This window comes from Molossus molossus, unplaced genomic scaffold, assembly GCF_014108415.1.
Source record: "Molossus molossus isolate mMolMol1 unplaced genomic scaffold, mMolMol1.p scaffold_m16_p_14, whole genome shotgun sequence".
NCBI classification, from domain to species: domain Eukaryota; kingdom Metazoa; phylum Chordata; class Mammalia; order Chiroptera; family Molossidae; genus Molossus; species Molossus molossus.
This window is the reverse complement of record NW_023425349.1, coordinates 7,901,244-7,915,602: the sequence shown is the minus strand read 5'-3', so window position 1 is coordinate 7,915,602 and position 14,359 is coordinate 7,901,244. Positions and strand designations below refer to the sequence as shown.

At 45.3% G+C, this 14,359-nt stretch overlaps 1 protein-coding gene across 3 annotated transcripts in view; it reads left to right on the top strand.

The window, feature by feature from the left end:
* The window catches only part of ZBTB34 (zinc finger and BTB domain containing 34), a 33,820-nt gene extending 20,544 nt beyond the window's left edge, over nucleotides 1-13,276 (top strand). For 2 of the 3 annotated variants that reach the window (XM_036261939.1, XM_036261941.1), the window contains 2 exons: nucleotides 848-2,376; nucleotides 13,171-13,276. In XM_036261939.1, coding sequence (XP_036117832.1) covers nucleotides 848-2,372 — 1,525 coding nt within the window. In that variant the 3' untranslated portion in view covers nucleotides 2,373-2,376; nucleotides 13,171-13,276. Of the gene's footprint in view, nucleotides 1-847; nucleotides 2,377-4,689; nucleotides 7,298-13,170 lie in introns of those variants that run through there. The other variant, XM_036261940.1, reaches the window with a different exon arrangement.
* The last annotated feature ends 1,083 nt before the right edge of the window (nucleotides 13,277-14,359 follow it).

Genomic DNA, 14,359 nt, shown 5'->3' with positions numbered 1-14,359 from the left:
GCTGGTTTTGCTCAGTGGTTAGAGCATTGGCCGGCAGTCCAGAGAGACCTGGGTCCAGTTCCTGCTAAGGGCACGTATCTCGGTTGTAATCTGTCCTCGTCCTGGTTGGGTTGTGTGGGTGGCAGCCACTCGATGTGTCCCTTTCATGTCGATGTTTCTCTCTCCCTCCCTCCCACTCTATCTGAACAAGAAATGGAAAAAATGTCCATGAGCATATTTGGTCCATGCCAAATGGTCAAGGACCAAATGTCTCCAAGGATGTGTTAGGACCAAATGTCCACTAATCCTAAAAACTTCGCTGAAAGGGACTGAGCATTGCTCTACAACTTACCAACTCAAAAAGATATAAAGGTGTGCAGAGCTGAAGGGGGAAATGCACATCAAGACAACATCTCATATTCTAAAGTAAAAAGGGTTCAGCTCCATTGTTTCCTGTATATTGAAAATATACAAATAAGGCAGAACATTCTTTAGATGAATTTACTTATATTTTACAAAGCAAAAGTCCTCAAAACTAGGTGAAACAGAAATATTTTTCATAAAATGATACCAAATGCTCAACCAGAGCTGAAATGGCCCTACTATGTATGACATGTTTTAATTTGGATCAAGATGAAAGTTAGGCAATTAGGACACTAGGCTAATCAATCATTTGGTTATTTGACTTTAGGTGAATTAACCAAGACATGAAAAACTGGTAATAAATAAGAGGAAGAATGCTCAGGCAGACCCTAGGAGGTATAGTAGGTACAATGGTGGAGGGGGGGTTATTTTGCCAGCTTGTGCTTCTGTTGCTTGTACTTAGTGAGGAGTCATTGATGAATTGTGAAACTCTTTCTTTCTGCAGATTACACTTCATGTCAGTAGAAATGGACAGCAGCAGTTTTATTCAGTTTGATGTGCCCGAGTACAGCAGCACCGTTCTGAGCCAGCTAAATGAACTCCGCCTACAAGGGAAACTATGTGACATCATTGTCCACATTCAGGGTCAGCCATTCCGAGCCCACAAAGCAGTCCTTGCTGCCAGCTCCCCATATTTCCGGGACCATTCAGCATTAAGTACCATGAGTGGCTTGTCAATATCAGTGATTAAAAATCCCAATGTGTTTGAACAGTTGCTTTCGTTTTGTTACACTGGAAGAATGTCCTTGCAGCTGAAGGATGTTGTCAGTTTTCTGACAGCAGCCAGCTTTCTTCAGATGCAGTGTGTCATCGACAAGTGCACACAGATCCTAGAGAGCATCCATTCAAAAATCAGTGTTGGAGATGTTGACTCTGTTACCGTTGGTGCTGAAGAGACTCCAGAGAGTCGAAATGGAGTTAAAGACGGCAGTTTCTTTGCCAACCCAGTCGAGATCTCGCCCCCTTATTGCCCTCAGGTACGGCAGCCCACCACAAGCAGTGATCTGCGGATGGAGACGACGCCCAGCAAAGCTTTGCGCAGCCGCCTCCAGGAGGAAGGGCACTCGGACCGAGGGAGCAGTGGGAGCGTTTCTGAGTACGAGATTCAGATAGAGGGGGACCATGATCAAGGGGACCTGTTGGTGAGGGAGAGCCAGATCACTGAGGTGAAGGTGAAGATGGAGAAGTCTGACCGGCCCAGCTGTTCTGACAGCTCCTCTCTGGGAGACGATGGCTACCACACTGAGATGGTTGACGGGGAACAAGTTGTTGCAGTAAATGTGGGTTCCTATGGTTCTGTGCTCCAGCATGCATATTCCTATTCCCAGGCAGCCTCACAGCCAGCCAGTGTATCAGAAGCTTTTGGAAGTTTGAGTAATTCTAGCCCATCCAGGTCCATGCTGAGCTATTTCCGTGGAGGGCGTGCCCGCCAAAAGCGGGCTTTGTCTGTCCATCTGCACAGTGATCTACAGGGCTTGGTGCAGGGTTCAGACAGCGAAGCTGTGATGAATAACCCCGGGTATGAGAGCAGCCCCCGGGAGAGGAGTGCAAGAGGTCACTGGTACCCGTACAATGAGAGGTTGATCTGTATTTACTGTGGAAAGTCCTTCAACCAGAAAGGAAGCCTTGACAGGCATATGCGACTCCATATGGGAATCACCCCCTTTGTGTGCAAGTTCTGTGGGAAGAAGTACACACGTAAGGACCAGCTGGAGTACCACATCCGGGGCCATACTGATGATAAACCATTCCGTTGTGAGATCTGCGGGAAGTGCTTTCCATTCCAAGGTACCCTCAACCAGCACCTGCGGAAAAACCACCCAGGTGTAGCAGAAGTCAGGAGTCGTATTGAGTCCCCCGAGAGAACAGATGTGTATGTGGAACAGAAACTAGAAAATGATGCATCGGCCTCCGAGATGGCCCTAGATTCCCGGATGGAAATTCATACAGTGTCTGATGCTCCTGATTAAGATGGTAAAGAAATGCACCCAAACAAAGCACATTAATCAATGCATATTTGTGATTTGCTTTGTTGTAATCTTTAGTTTTCCCAACCATCTGGAAATCTCTTGGCAGTTTTTCTAAGGTTTCTGGAAGGGACACTTCATTGTGTTTATCCTCCCCCCCCTTCTCCTTCCCCCAAGGAGCTCAAAGCATGAAGGGCATCGTATCCAGGGAAAACACAGGCTGACAGTATTCCTCTTTGGCTGAACTTTTAATCCAAAATCTGCCAGTGATTTAGCTATGCCAACTGGTTGACCCTGTATTTTCTGCCAAGAGGCATACTCTCACTGGGGCCGTTGCGCACTGGCCCCGGTGCATCTCCATTGAGAGACTAGGGTGCCGTCAGCTGATATAAATGGGTAACCTTTTCTAATTTAAAATTACTTTTACGGAGTAGTTAGACGATTTATATATATATAATAAAGTGATTATTATATATATAGTATATATACATTCTCAAATTTGGTTTTATTCTGGTTGAGGTGAATGTAAGAGGAATATATAATTTAATACAATGTGAACAGGGCTTTTGACTCTGTCCCATCCCTACCTAATATGTTAGGGTTTTGCCCTTTTATTTCCCTTACAAAAGAATGTTAATAGGTTTTCATATATATTAACCATTGTGTCCAAAAGCAAGCAAAGCAAATCACAGTGTTCATAGCTCTGCTTCATAACAAATACATAAACCAAATGCCATAAAATGTATTCAACTCTAGTTGGAAACCATTTGGAATTTTTGTTAGTTGTCCAGTGGGTAAGCTGGATGACCCGTGGTGCTGACCTTTTTACATATTGTAGTGTTTTATTAGCCAACCCCAAAGGAGCAGTGGTTTTCATTGTTTTTACTGGCCTCCGAATCTACCTTCATTCCGTACTGTAGAAACATACACACCAGGTAACTAAGTCGGATCACTCTCTACCATGAGTTACTACTCGCACTAAAGGAAAAGGATTTGTAGTTCTATCTACAATATTCTCCAAGCAGTGTTGTGGTTTATTTTATTTTTTTTTCCTTTTTCTTTTCAAACAGCCAGTTCAGGTGCACAGCAACTTTTTCTACATGCAGTTCCCAGGGAAACTGCAGAACTTGGAATTTGTACTTTTGTAAAGATATACTCTATGGGAATTGCAAGCAATATATCTATCTTAGTATTGTGTGTGCTAATGAGAGCCTCTGTGGCTCCCCCACTCTCAGTGTTTCCTGCTTAAAGAAACCAACATTGAAAAAGCCCTCTAAGACACTCTGTGTGTCACCAAATCTGTGTGTCACCATTTTTTTATTTTTTTGTCACGTGGTGCTATCTTTATTTTGTATAGTTTTAGGTCAGTATAGTTGTAGAAAATGTGAAATCTAATGGTAATAGTGAATTACAATTTTTTTCCTCTCGAATTTATAGCTTGAAAAGAGACCTCAAAAGCATGTGCTGGCAAACACATTACTGTATAAAAACATACCTGAGTCCTATTTGAATAATATTTTATTAGTGCTTTAGGAGATGTCTCCAGTTCTATATTTTGTTCACCCGTGTGCTTCTAGTAAACAAAATGGGCTTTACAAGATGGCTTTGGTACTGTATCTTCTGCCAGTAATTCGGTGAGCAATTTGGTGGTGAGTCTGTGCTGCAGGCCGCCAATGGGGGGCCAGCACTCCCCGCTCTGCTCGAGAACCGTGGCTCAGCCTCAAGACCAGCGTCTCGCAGGAGAACAGCACAAACCCACCTGAAAGAAAACAAGTGGAAAGACCAACCTCAGGCTAGGAGTTAAAGGAATAAAAAATAGATGTTTGCTGGTTTTCCATGCCTTTTTGGCTCTCAGAATACCAAGAATGGTGGGGGTTGGGGTTTTTTGTTTTGTTTAGGGGGGGGTTATTTTGAGAAAAAAAGAGTCATTCAGGCCCTTGTGTGTGATAGTCCCCGGGGGTGGTAGCTGTGCAGTGGCATCTCTTTAGCACACAGGATCTGTTCACGGGCGAACTGCTGCGCTGCACACCAGTGTTACTCCGTACAGGTCACACTCGAGTCCTGCTGCTCCGAGGAGCGGCTCCTGCTAAATCGGGTATACGGTATGCCTTTTTCCTGTCGAACTGCCTAAGCAGGGCCTGCTCTCTCCCTGAAGCACTTGCTCAACCCCGGTCAAAGCTGCGTGCCTCGGGGGGAGGCTGGACCCCAAGTGTTTACCCACTTAAATATGTTCTGGGGTTTCAGGTAAATGTTTGTGATTTTTTTTCCTTATATAAATAAGGTAGGTTTTGATTTTTTTTTTTTTTTTTTTTTTTTAAAGAATGAACTGCAAAAAATTTGTGTTGTGATTGATACAAAATTACGTTTGTGACAAGAAATTTCCAAATTAAGGACATGAGAGGTGAAGCTCAGGGAAGGACCCTCCTTTCACTCAGGCTTGGGGCCTTCTAAGAGGTCTCCAGAGCATTCTGTGATGTATCAGACAAGGTAGGAGGAGAAACACTTGGGGCTAGCCCCTCGAATGTTCTGGTTCTTGTCACTGTGTCTGTCTTAACCTTATTTACATGGCGTCCTTTGTATTTGTAAATGTGTTTAACTGGTTTGAGTTTACCAAAGAGTGACTTATCCAAAATTGTCTTTGACAAAAATATACATTGCTTTGATTGTACAGTTCAGGTTCAAACATTGTAATGGGACTGTTAAGGGGCAGAAAATTGATTGAGTTTCCCTCGAATAATTGTGATTCCACATTTTGCAAGTTCCACTTGCTCCCATTCATGTTGCTAACACTTTACCCTTTCCACTGCTAGCAGTGTTAAGAAAGAATTCTCAAGCCATAACACAGTACTGTAAGGTTCCACAGGGCTTCGAGGGAGGCAGCGGAGGCCAGCCCGCCGCTGCAGCCTCTCTGAGTGTGCGGGCTGCCGTGCTTCCCAGGGTGCATGGCAGGTGACAGGTTACTCCATTCAGATCGGGCAGCAGCAATTACTTGTGCCTTGTCACATGAGGATGTGCCAGGAGGATTACCATGACCACAGAGCAGAAACATTCTCTCCCCGAAGTTCACCTCACGTCTCTGCAGACGAAGCACGCTGTGTAACTCCTTAGAGCAACTCTTTTTGGAAAGCAAAGTCCCTATTTCTGTACAGTTTTAGGTTAGACGTTTCATTTATAACAAATGCAAAAATCAGTTAAGATTAAAGTGATATGTGAAGAAATCTTTTACAGTAAAATATATCCTGAGTTCCTATAGGTTTGTTCATAATTGAGTCTCTTCTTGAGCTACCTTTTCCATACATAGACAATGTGAAGACAGTGACAGCATCCTTTCTATAGGGTTTTACCTGTTATTACAAACTGTGAAGACAAAGAATTTTATACTTTTACTGTTTGTGCTTCTAAACAGTTATTTTCATTCTAATCAGTTCTCTACCCTCTAATTTCTACTAAAGCTGTAAATACATTTAGAAATTATATTTGTAAATACAGTATATGAAGACAAGTTAATTTTTTGGTCAGTGGCAAACCTCCCAGTTGGCGCTGCCTTGGCAGTTTCTTGTGGGTTTTTTTAACAGCAGAGAAAGGATACTGTCGGTTCACTGTTAAGCAGAATATACTGTAGAACTAAATTGATCATTTTTAAATCTTCCAGAGCATGAGTAGATGTCTTTTCTAATGATAGCAGTTATAACCAAGTCTTTGTTTTCCCTTAGCCCAGACCATAGGCCTGCATATTTTTGTGTGTGGTTTTGTTTTTACTTTTGTTTTTACAATCTAGACTCTAGGAACAATTTGCAGGAACACAAAACAAGGGCTGGGGGGGAAATCATCTATGTGAATGAGCTTTACTTTGAAGAAATCAGTGTATTTTATTTTAACAACTTTTTTCTGTTAGTTACTGTGATTTTTTGTTGTTGTTATCGTCGTCGTTGTCGTTATTGTTAAATTCTATAATGGTTTCCTGTGAAGCCTCCACTGAAAGGGACTCAAATATGCAACACCTAAACTATTTTCCAAGGGCACATGCCCCTTGAATGGTGCTTCTAGACTGGTCAGGGTTATTTATTAAATTTTATATATGAAAGTATTGGGGAACTATGTAAATTCTTTATATGAAACTATCTAGTTCATAAATCATAGATTTCATATTACTCAGTGCAACTGAACTAAAAGTTCAGAAGAGTCATTCACATTGTTCCAAATTTGTAATGGTTGCCACACGCCACATACGTCTTTTTCAGTAAGTGCCAGAGTGTTTCCACTGTTTCTGCCCAGTGCTTGACCTCTCAGCCCGGAAGAGAACCTGTTTTCTCTGGGTCTGCACAGACAGGGCTATTGTATCTTGATCAAGTCCTGAAGTGAGCCTTGCAGTAGATTCAGTAAACGGACCTCTTGCTGCCCCTCAGTGACAAGTATGCTGTGAATTCAACCATTGGACTTGCTGCCCAAGCCTTTGGTTGCTGCCCTGACTATAGTAAGAGGTAAACTTACCTGGTTTCTTTGAGAAGGACCATTTTCCTAATGTGAAAACCATCTCTCTCACCACTTTTATTAGTAGGGCTATAACATTTTCTTCCGTTATAAATGGTTGAGCAATTTGAATGACTCAACAGTGTCATTATCTTGCAATATAAACTGGTAACCTCACAACTCCACACTTCATCACCACATGAAGTAAATGAAGCTAGCTAAGCGGATGCTGTATCAACTAGTAACTTGCCATTAAGGATTATTTTATAGCATGAATTTAAGACTATTTATTCAAATGATATTTTACTCTTGTATTCATTTTGTTTTAGATTTGTGACATGAATATTTCAGTGCTGCTTAATTTTGTTCTGAATTCTTGTTTCTTGCTTGTAAATGGCTTTTTTTATGGTATAAAGTCAATGGAAATTGCTGTTTGTAAATAAAAATGCTGCTAGAGCGAATGTGCTGTGGTCTCCCTCTGTGTCTGCCCCTTTGGGCCCCTGCGTTTCACTGACTCTAACATCCGCAGTGTCATAGTTTCTGTAACCACTGTTTTCGAAAGGTTAAGATTTCATGAAAGCTCTTGTGCCACTCCGGCAAGGGGTAGAGGAGAGAGAAGCCGGTCTACTTCAGACCTTTCCTTGGGTGGCGAAGACTGGATTTTCAGGGGCCCTGGTGTGCCTCCAGGCTTCCCAGGACAAGCCCCTGGTGAATCCTTTCCCCCTGGCCTGCAGAAGTACCCCTCTGGCTCCCTTGAATGTGCCTTGTTCCGCCAGAGGGCTTGGAGCTGCATGTGCTGTTTTTGCTGTCTCCGTCGGCTCCCACAGCCTGTAACTCCTCCAGATTCCAGCTGGGTGGGGAGCCCTTCCCTCAGCCCTTCTAGGTCAGGCCCCTTTAACAGAGACTTGTATTGAGCTGTGTTCCTGCCCTTTGGAACACATTTCAATTGGTAATTGTACATTGACTAGTGAGGTTATTCAATTAATGTTTCTCCTCCTAGCCTGTGAGTTCCATGATAAAAGGCATCCTGGACCGTCTCCCTCACCTGTCACGCCAGCAGGTACACATTAAAGACTGAATGAAGGAGCAAAGGCATGTGTTCTGGGGGCGTCGAGCAGGGTGGGTGGGTGGGAATTAAACCTGGCTTGTATGCTGTTAGGGCCGGCTTGCTGCTTAGTGTAAAACCAGGTCTCTCTCTCCTTTCCCACTAGGGTTTCTTTACAGATGAGTGGGCAGTAAGCTGGTGCACAGTGCACGAGGTCATGTAGGAACCAGCTTCACTTGCTAGCTGGGCCTGGAGACTCCTCAGGTACTCAGGGCATGATGGAGAAAGTGCATTGACCTGCCAGTCTGCAGGTCTGGTGTCTAGCCATTCCTTTGGCTATGACCTTAAGCTCCAGTTTGTCTAAAATGATGGAGTTGGACTCCTGTGGCTTAGGCAAGTTGTGAGGCAGTGGCTTCTGATAGGTTTGTGATTTCCGTTAGACTGGAGAAGTAGCCCAGAGTCAAGAATCAGAGGCAAGCCTTTCCAACAGGGCTTGAGGAGTATTCCCAGGGCATGGGTCCTGGAACTAGGAGCAGCACCTGAAGCAGGTAACACTGGCAAAGGCGGTTGGTAGTTGCTGGCTCTTTCCATTTGTCCTGAAGTCATGGTCTGTCTTTACTTTTGCTTCTTCTAACTATAATACACACAGTTGGCCAATCCTGCCTGGCTTTAGGGATGTTTGTGATATCCTTTATAATGTCAGAGGACCACTACCTACCCCTTACTGCTTGATGGTCTGCATTTCTGTTTCCTGGACCATTTCCTCAATCCTCAATGACTTAAACATCTCGTGCAATGTTTTCCTTTTGTTTTTCACAACAGGCCTAACTTGCATACCTTTTGTCAGCAAATAGGGCTCAACAATTTTCAGAAGACAAATGGCAAAAAGAGTCCACCTCCAAGAAAAGAAATGCTACAGAACACAGCTGCCTGGGGGAGTGCCCTGGAGCCCTCTGGGGGTGGTCACTGTGCAGTGCGGGGCCAGAGGTGTGCAGCAAAGCTCGTTGATCCAGTTTTCACTGGCCAATGTACTATTACTGTGAAAGCGAGGGTGGAGGGATATATGTCTATGAACAGTGGATTATAATGCAGTCACCCGCAGGGTAACCTGCCCGAGACAGCAGGGACAGAATTGCCTCCCTTTCCTCTCCAACTCAGACAGCAAATAGGTGCCCTGCCCCTTGTCTTTGAAAGAGGTTGCTTACTAGGACTTCTTTTGTTCCTGCCTGTGCCCTAATGGAGTTTGGATCTAATCAGTCCGGCTGGGCCTCTAGGGGATAGCGACATTCCCTTTGGAGGCAGCTAGTTCAGCGTTGCTGTCCCCTCAGACTGTAGACTAGCCCACCTCAAGCTTGGCTGGGAGGCAGTGAGGTCCTGGCACTCAAAACATTTCTTCATCCCTTTTGGCCTCAGCCTTGGTGCTCTGATCAGCTCTTGAGTACTCTGTTTCCCAACACAAGATCTGCCCCAGTTGTACCCCAGCCCCCACCAGTGGCTGTGCATGGCCCAAGCGTGAGCTAGAATGGATCCTGCAAGTCTGTACTACCTTCAGGTGCCGTGTGTGTGTGTTCGTTAAAATGTGCAAATTGGGTAAGCCATTTTGAATTCTGCCCCCTTTCCCAGAGTGCTTAATGTGGAAGGGAAAGACCCTTACATGCTTGAAAGAGTGGGAAGGGACCACCCAGGCTATCTACTCCCCGCCTCTCAATACTGGGACTGCTCTATTGGTCTATGGGCATAATCTCCAGTTTCCACTTGTATTCTTCCTTATCCTGAGCCTCAAATCTGCCTCTCTAGCCAGGCCAGTGGGCTCAGTGGTTGAGCGTTGACCCCTGCACCAAGAGGTCACTGGTTTGATTCCGTCAGGGCACATGCCCAGGTTGCAGGCTTGATCCCCAGCCCGGGGGCATGCAGGAGGCAGCCGATTGATGTTTTTCTCTCTCATCAATGTTTCTGTCTCTTTTCCCCTCTCCCCTCCTCTCTCTCTAAAACCAATAAAAACATATTTTTGAAAATCTGCCTCCTTGGAGTTAGGCCCTTGGATCTCTGCTCTATTCCACAGGACTACAGCATGCTTGGAATATTCAGTGACAGCAGTCCTGTCTCTGTGCAGCCCTCTCTGGGCTTTTCTAGGGTGAATGTGACTCTGGGCTATTGTTTTTTAGAGGCTAGGCCATGGAGACATCCTTCTTTCTGCCCACCTCCTTCCACTCCAGGGCTTTAATGGACACAATTATGAGACATGTTTCTGATAGAATTTTGTTGGAACTGAGGTGGTGGAATCCATAACTTGGAAGAACACTTCTTTGGCAAACAAATTACTTTTGTGTGAGTGTTATTTTAACTGTCCTGTCTCTGCCAGATGTTCTATTCATCGCACATCCGGCTCCCTGGAGTAGTTTTCAGGTTTTCTGTTATTTTTTTAACCCCTCAGCTCCTTCACTCTCTCCCCTTACATCGCCACATGTCAATGTGAGAATTGAAAGACCCCTTTAATCTGGGAGCTCTGGGCTCTGCGAATGGACTCTGGCATCTGAATTTCCTCCAAGGCCTCACACCCATTCCCTCCATGAGCATCCTCTCCCTGCATGACTAATTCTTCTCTCCAGGGCGCTCTGGCTTTCCTGACTTCACAGGCACAGGTGCTAAATCAGCTGGGTAAAGAGATTCCTGTCCTCTGTGTATCATCTTTGCAGAGGGCAGGCACAGAGGTCATTTGCTAGCTTCATATCACTTCCTCTTTGCTCTTACAACATAACTGCCTCCCCATACTCTGGCCTCACTCACCCCTTCTTGCCTGCTGGATCCTGGCCAGGCTTCTGGTGAAATGGAAAAGGTGTTAGGTGTTCAATAACTAAACTACTAGTTGCCTTCTTTTCCTCCACCGCATGGTCCCCCTCCTCCCAGAAGGGGCCTCTAGGGATCTCCTGCCCCCAGGCTCTGTTGAAAGTCTCCACTTCGACTGCAGTCAGGAGGTGACCAGCTGCAGGTGCTGTGAGTGCTAGAGATATCTACCCCGAAGCTAGAACCAGCACCTCTGCCTACACTTTTACTTGTGGAAGAGTTTCTCTTCATTAAGTGTCAGGTGCTATCTGGATATAATAGTCTAAGCCTAGATGGAAAGAACTGGGTGGTGGTCTTCGTGGGGGCTCTGATGCTATCTCTCAATTGATAGTGTCAGAATTGAGTCAAATTGTAGGATGCCCAGCTGGTGTGGGGAAAACCATGCCCCCTTCACACATAGTGGAATCGGTGACCAGAACCTTTCCTTTCCTGTGTCCTTTCGGCCCTAGGAACACAAGCTGCTTCCTTCTATCATTACATGTTTCCTCAGGGTAATACGGTCCTTATACTTCATGTGCAATGATATTATTTGAAGATAGACTCTGACTAATTAAAGATGCATATTGTAAACCTTAGGTCAACCATGAACATTTTGAAGCATTTACGTGGTTTAACATACTGTACTGGATTGTCAGCAGTGTGGCACCATTCCCCTTTCTGTGGTCTCCCATATGTCAGAGTGTGGATGCTTAGAACTACATTTCCCATCATTCCTTGCCAGAAAGTGTCCTCATTAGAATCTACCAATGAAAAGTCCAGTTGATTCTTGTTACTTGCAGTAGTTGTACCCTATCAAGTCATTGTGAACACTAATTAAACCATTGTTCCTAGGGTACATACAGGGTTAGGTTTCTGTGAGCCTCTGCACATTATTGTGACCCAATCAAAACTTAACCTTGTTTCATGTGTGCCGCTGTTTACAGACACCTTGATGTATATTGTTAATTCCTTATCATTGAGCTCACAACCAGCAGCTCCAGCTCTAACTCATGCCTGAACCAAGTTTATCTAACACAGGCGCTTTCTCTGTAAGGCACCTCACAGCCTTCCTGTGCTTGGGAACACTGGACAGCGTGTCACCACTATGCCTGGGGCTCCTTTTAAACAGAGAAATCACTAACAAAAAGCTCAGAAATGCAAAAAATGTATTAAATGGGTTGCGAAAAGGATACTTGTTTACAGGATGAGAGCTTGTTTGACCTCTGCTGGGAATGTGCACCTGGGGCCACTCGAATTTTTTGCTTATCTGTGAATGACCTTGAAAGTGCCATGAGTATTAATTTTTGGATTACAAATCAATTTTAGCGGTAGGCTAATCTACAAATACATAAACCATAAATAATGAGGATGGATTGTATGTCCATTTCAGCACGCCCACTTCTTCTAACATCTATCAGGACAACTCAGGTATTTCCACTTCACTGAGTCTTGGCCATTGCTTTTTGCCAGGCTTCTAAGAACTACTCCTTGCTGGGGTGTTAAATCCCATGTCCAGAGAAAATGTCCTCAAGTCAATGAGCTCTTGCTTATCTAGTCTTATATTCCCACTTCCTTGATCAAGTACCAGCAAAATTCAATCTGGGGATTACTGCCCTAGCTTCTGCCAGCACATGCCGGCTAATTCTTGCATTCTTCAGGTAGATAGTCTGCTGTTTCCTTATTGGTCCCAGTGCATACCCAGCCAGGTTATGTTGGGATTTAACCCTTGTTACCAGCCTGGCAGCCTGGAGAGAGGTGGGGCAGCACCGAAGGCAGGGGCACCTGTTGTCTGTGTGGAAGGGCTTCTGCAGCACGTACCAGCACAGTGGTGTCTCCAATTCTTATGAAGGAAAGGTGTGCCAGCTTGGCAACTTTTGAGGGGCCTGGGGTGCATGCATGTTGCAAAGCCAACATCCTCAGGAACATCCATCCGGATGGCCCCATCTCGTATTTTTAAGATCCCAGGTTTCCCCATCAGGGCTGTGACCTTCATCCCAATAGACTTGCATTGGCTGAGCATTCAGACACCTCTGGTCTTCAGCTTGCCACTCAAGCGTGTCTGTTCTTCCACTACCTCGGCTGATGAGAACCTCTTTGCAAGCTACCTCCACAGCTTTCTGGCTCTCACACTTAGTCATTAACTGCTCCTTAACTGCCCGCAGTCTCTCATTATCCTTCTGCAGTACAACTTAGCTGAAACCAGCCAGCTAGCTTCCTCTGTCTTCATAGACATTGATCTCCCCAATTTTGAAACTCTGGTTATCATGGCACCCACCACAGTATTCTTCTCCATGGGGATATTTTCGCAGATCACCATCAGTAAAATCTTTAGCATTTGAGCCACCACCTCGTTCCAGGGACTGTCTGTGTTCCACCAGGAGAGCAGCCAGTTTGCCTGCTGGGCAGTGGGTGAGCCAGTTCTAATTTCCCTGACCACTCCTAGTACTTCTTGTGCCCGTCCAGGTTCACTGAGAAGCAGATGCCAACACAGGATTCAACATGCAAGGATTTTTATTAAGGGAAATGGTCAGGGAGCTGAGGAAGACTGAGAGAGCCACCAGACTGTGATGCGAATCTGACCCCAAGTGAAGGAGAGAGGTAAGTTAGTGTGTGGAAACAGCCTATCCCACCATGCTTCATGAGGGAGTTCAGCAGGGCTGCTGGGCAGCCCTTGAGCTCGAGATGATTGTTAGAGGAGTCCCACTGTCATCCAGGGACCAGCCACCTTAGAAACCCCGCCATGTCTGGCACTGGGTGCAGCCCTTGTATTGCGTTGCCTCAGTGCAAATGCGTTCGTTACACGGTTTCAAAGATCAGCAGCTGGACCCCTGGTCAAATGAGCTCCCAGTAGTTGGAGGTCTGCAAGCTGCATTCTCATGGCCACTAGAGGACTAACTTTCTTTCTCAGGAGAACCCTGCAAGGTAGGCACTCTGAAGAGTACCTCCTTATAACTGAGAAAATGAAGGCTTAGAGAAGTTTGGACACTTGTCTAAGGCCACATAGTTGGGAAGTGGCAAAGCCAGCATTATTTCCAGGAACGGACCAAATTGAAAATTGCGTTCTCAACTCCTGTTCTTCCAGTCTTCCCTGCTGTCCATGTCGACCTTGAGGGAGTCTCACCATTGTACTGTTATCTGTACCCCAGTGATGGTGTTCTTTTGTGTATCCTCTCCTCTGTCTCATAATTCCCTGAGGATTTGGAGGAGTACTACATTCTAGAATCCTTGTTGCTCCTGGGTTCTTTTTTTTTTTTTTATCATCCTCACCCGAGGACATTTTTTCATTCTTTGTTCAGGTAGAGTGGGAGGGAGAAAGAGGAACAGAGAGAGAGAGAAACACCGATGTGAAAGGGACACATCGAGTGGTTGCCACCCGCACAACCAACCAGGGCCGGGGACAAACTGCAACCGAGGTACGTGCCCTTAGTGGGAACTGAACCCGGGTCTCTCCGGACCGCAGGCCGATGCTCTAACCGCTGAGCCAAACCGGCCAGGGCGCTCCTGGGTTCTTGATGGCATCTGCACAGAAGCTGTCTCTTGGGCACCAGGGCAGGGTAGGTCGTGACTCTGTATTAGTCATTTATTGCTATATAACAGTTTTATCAGAGACTTAGCAGTTTAAAACAACACACATTTATTATCTCAGTTTCTA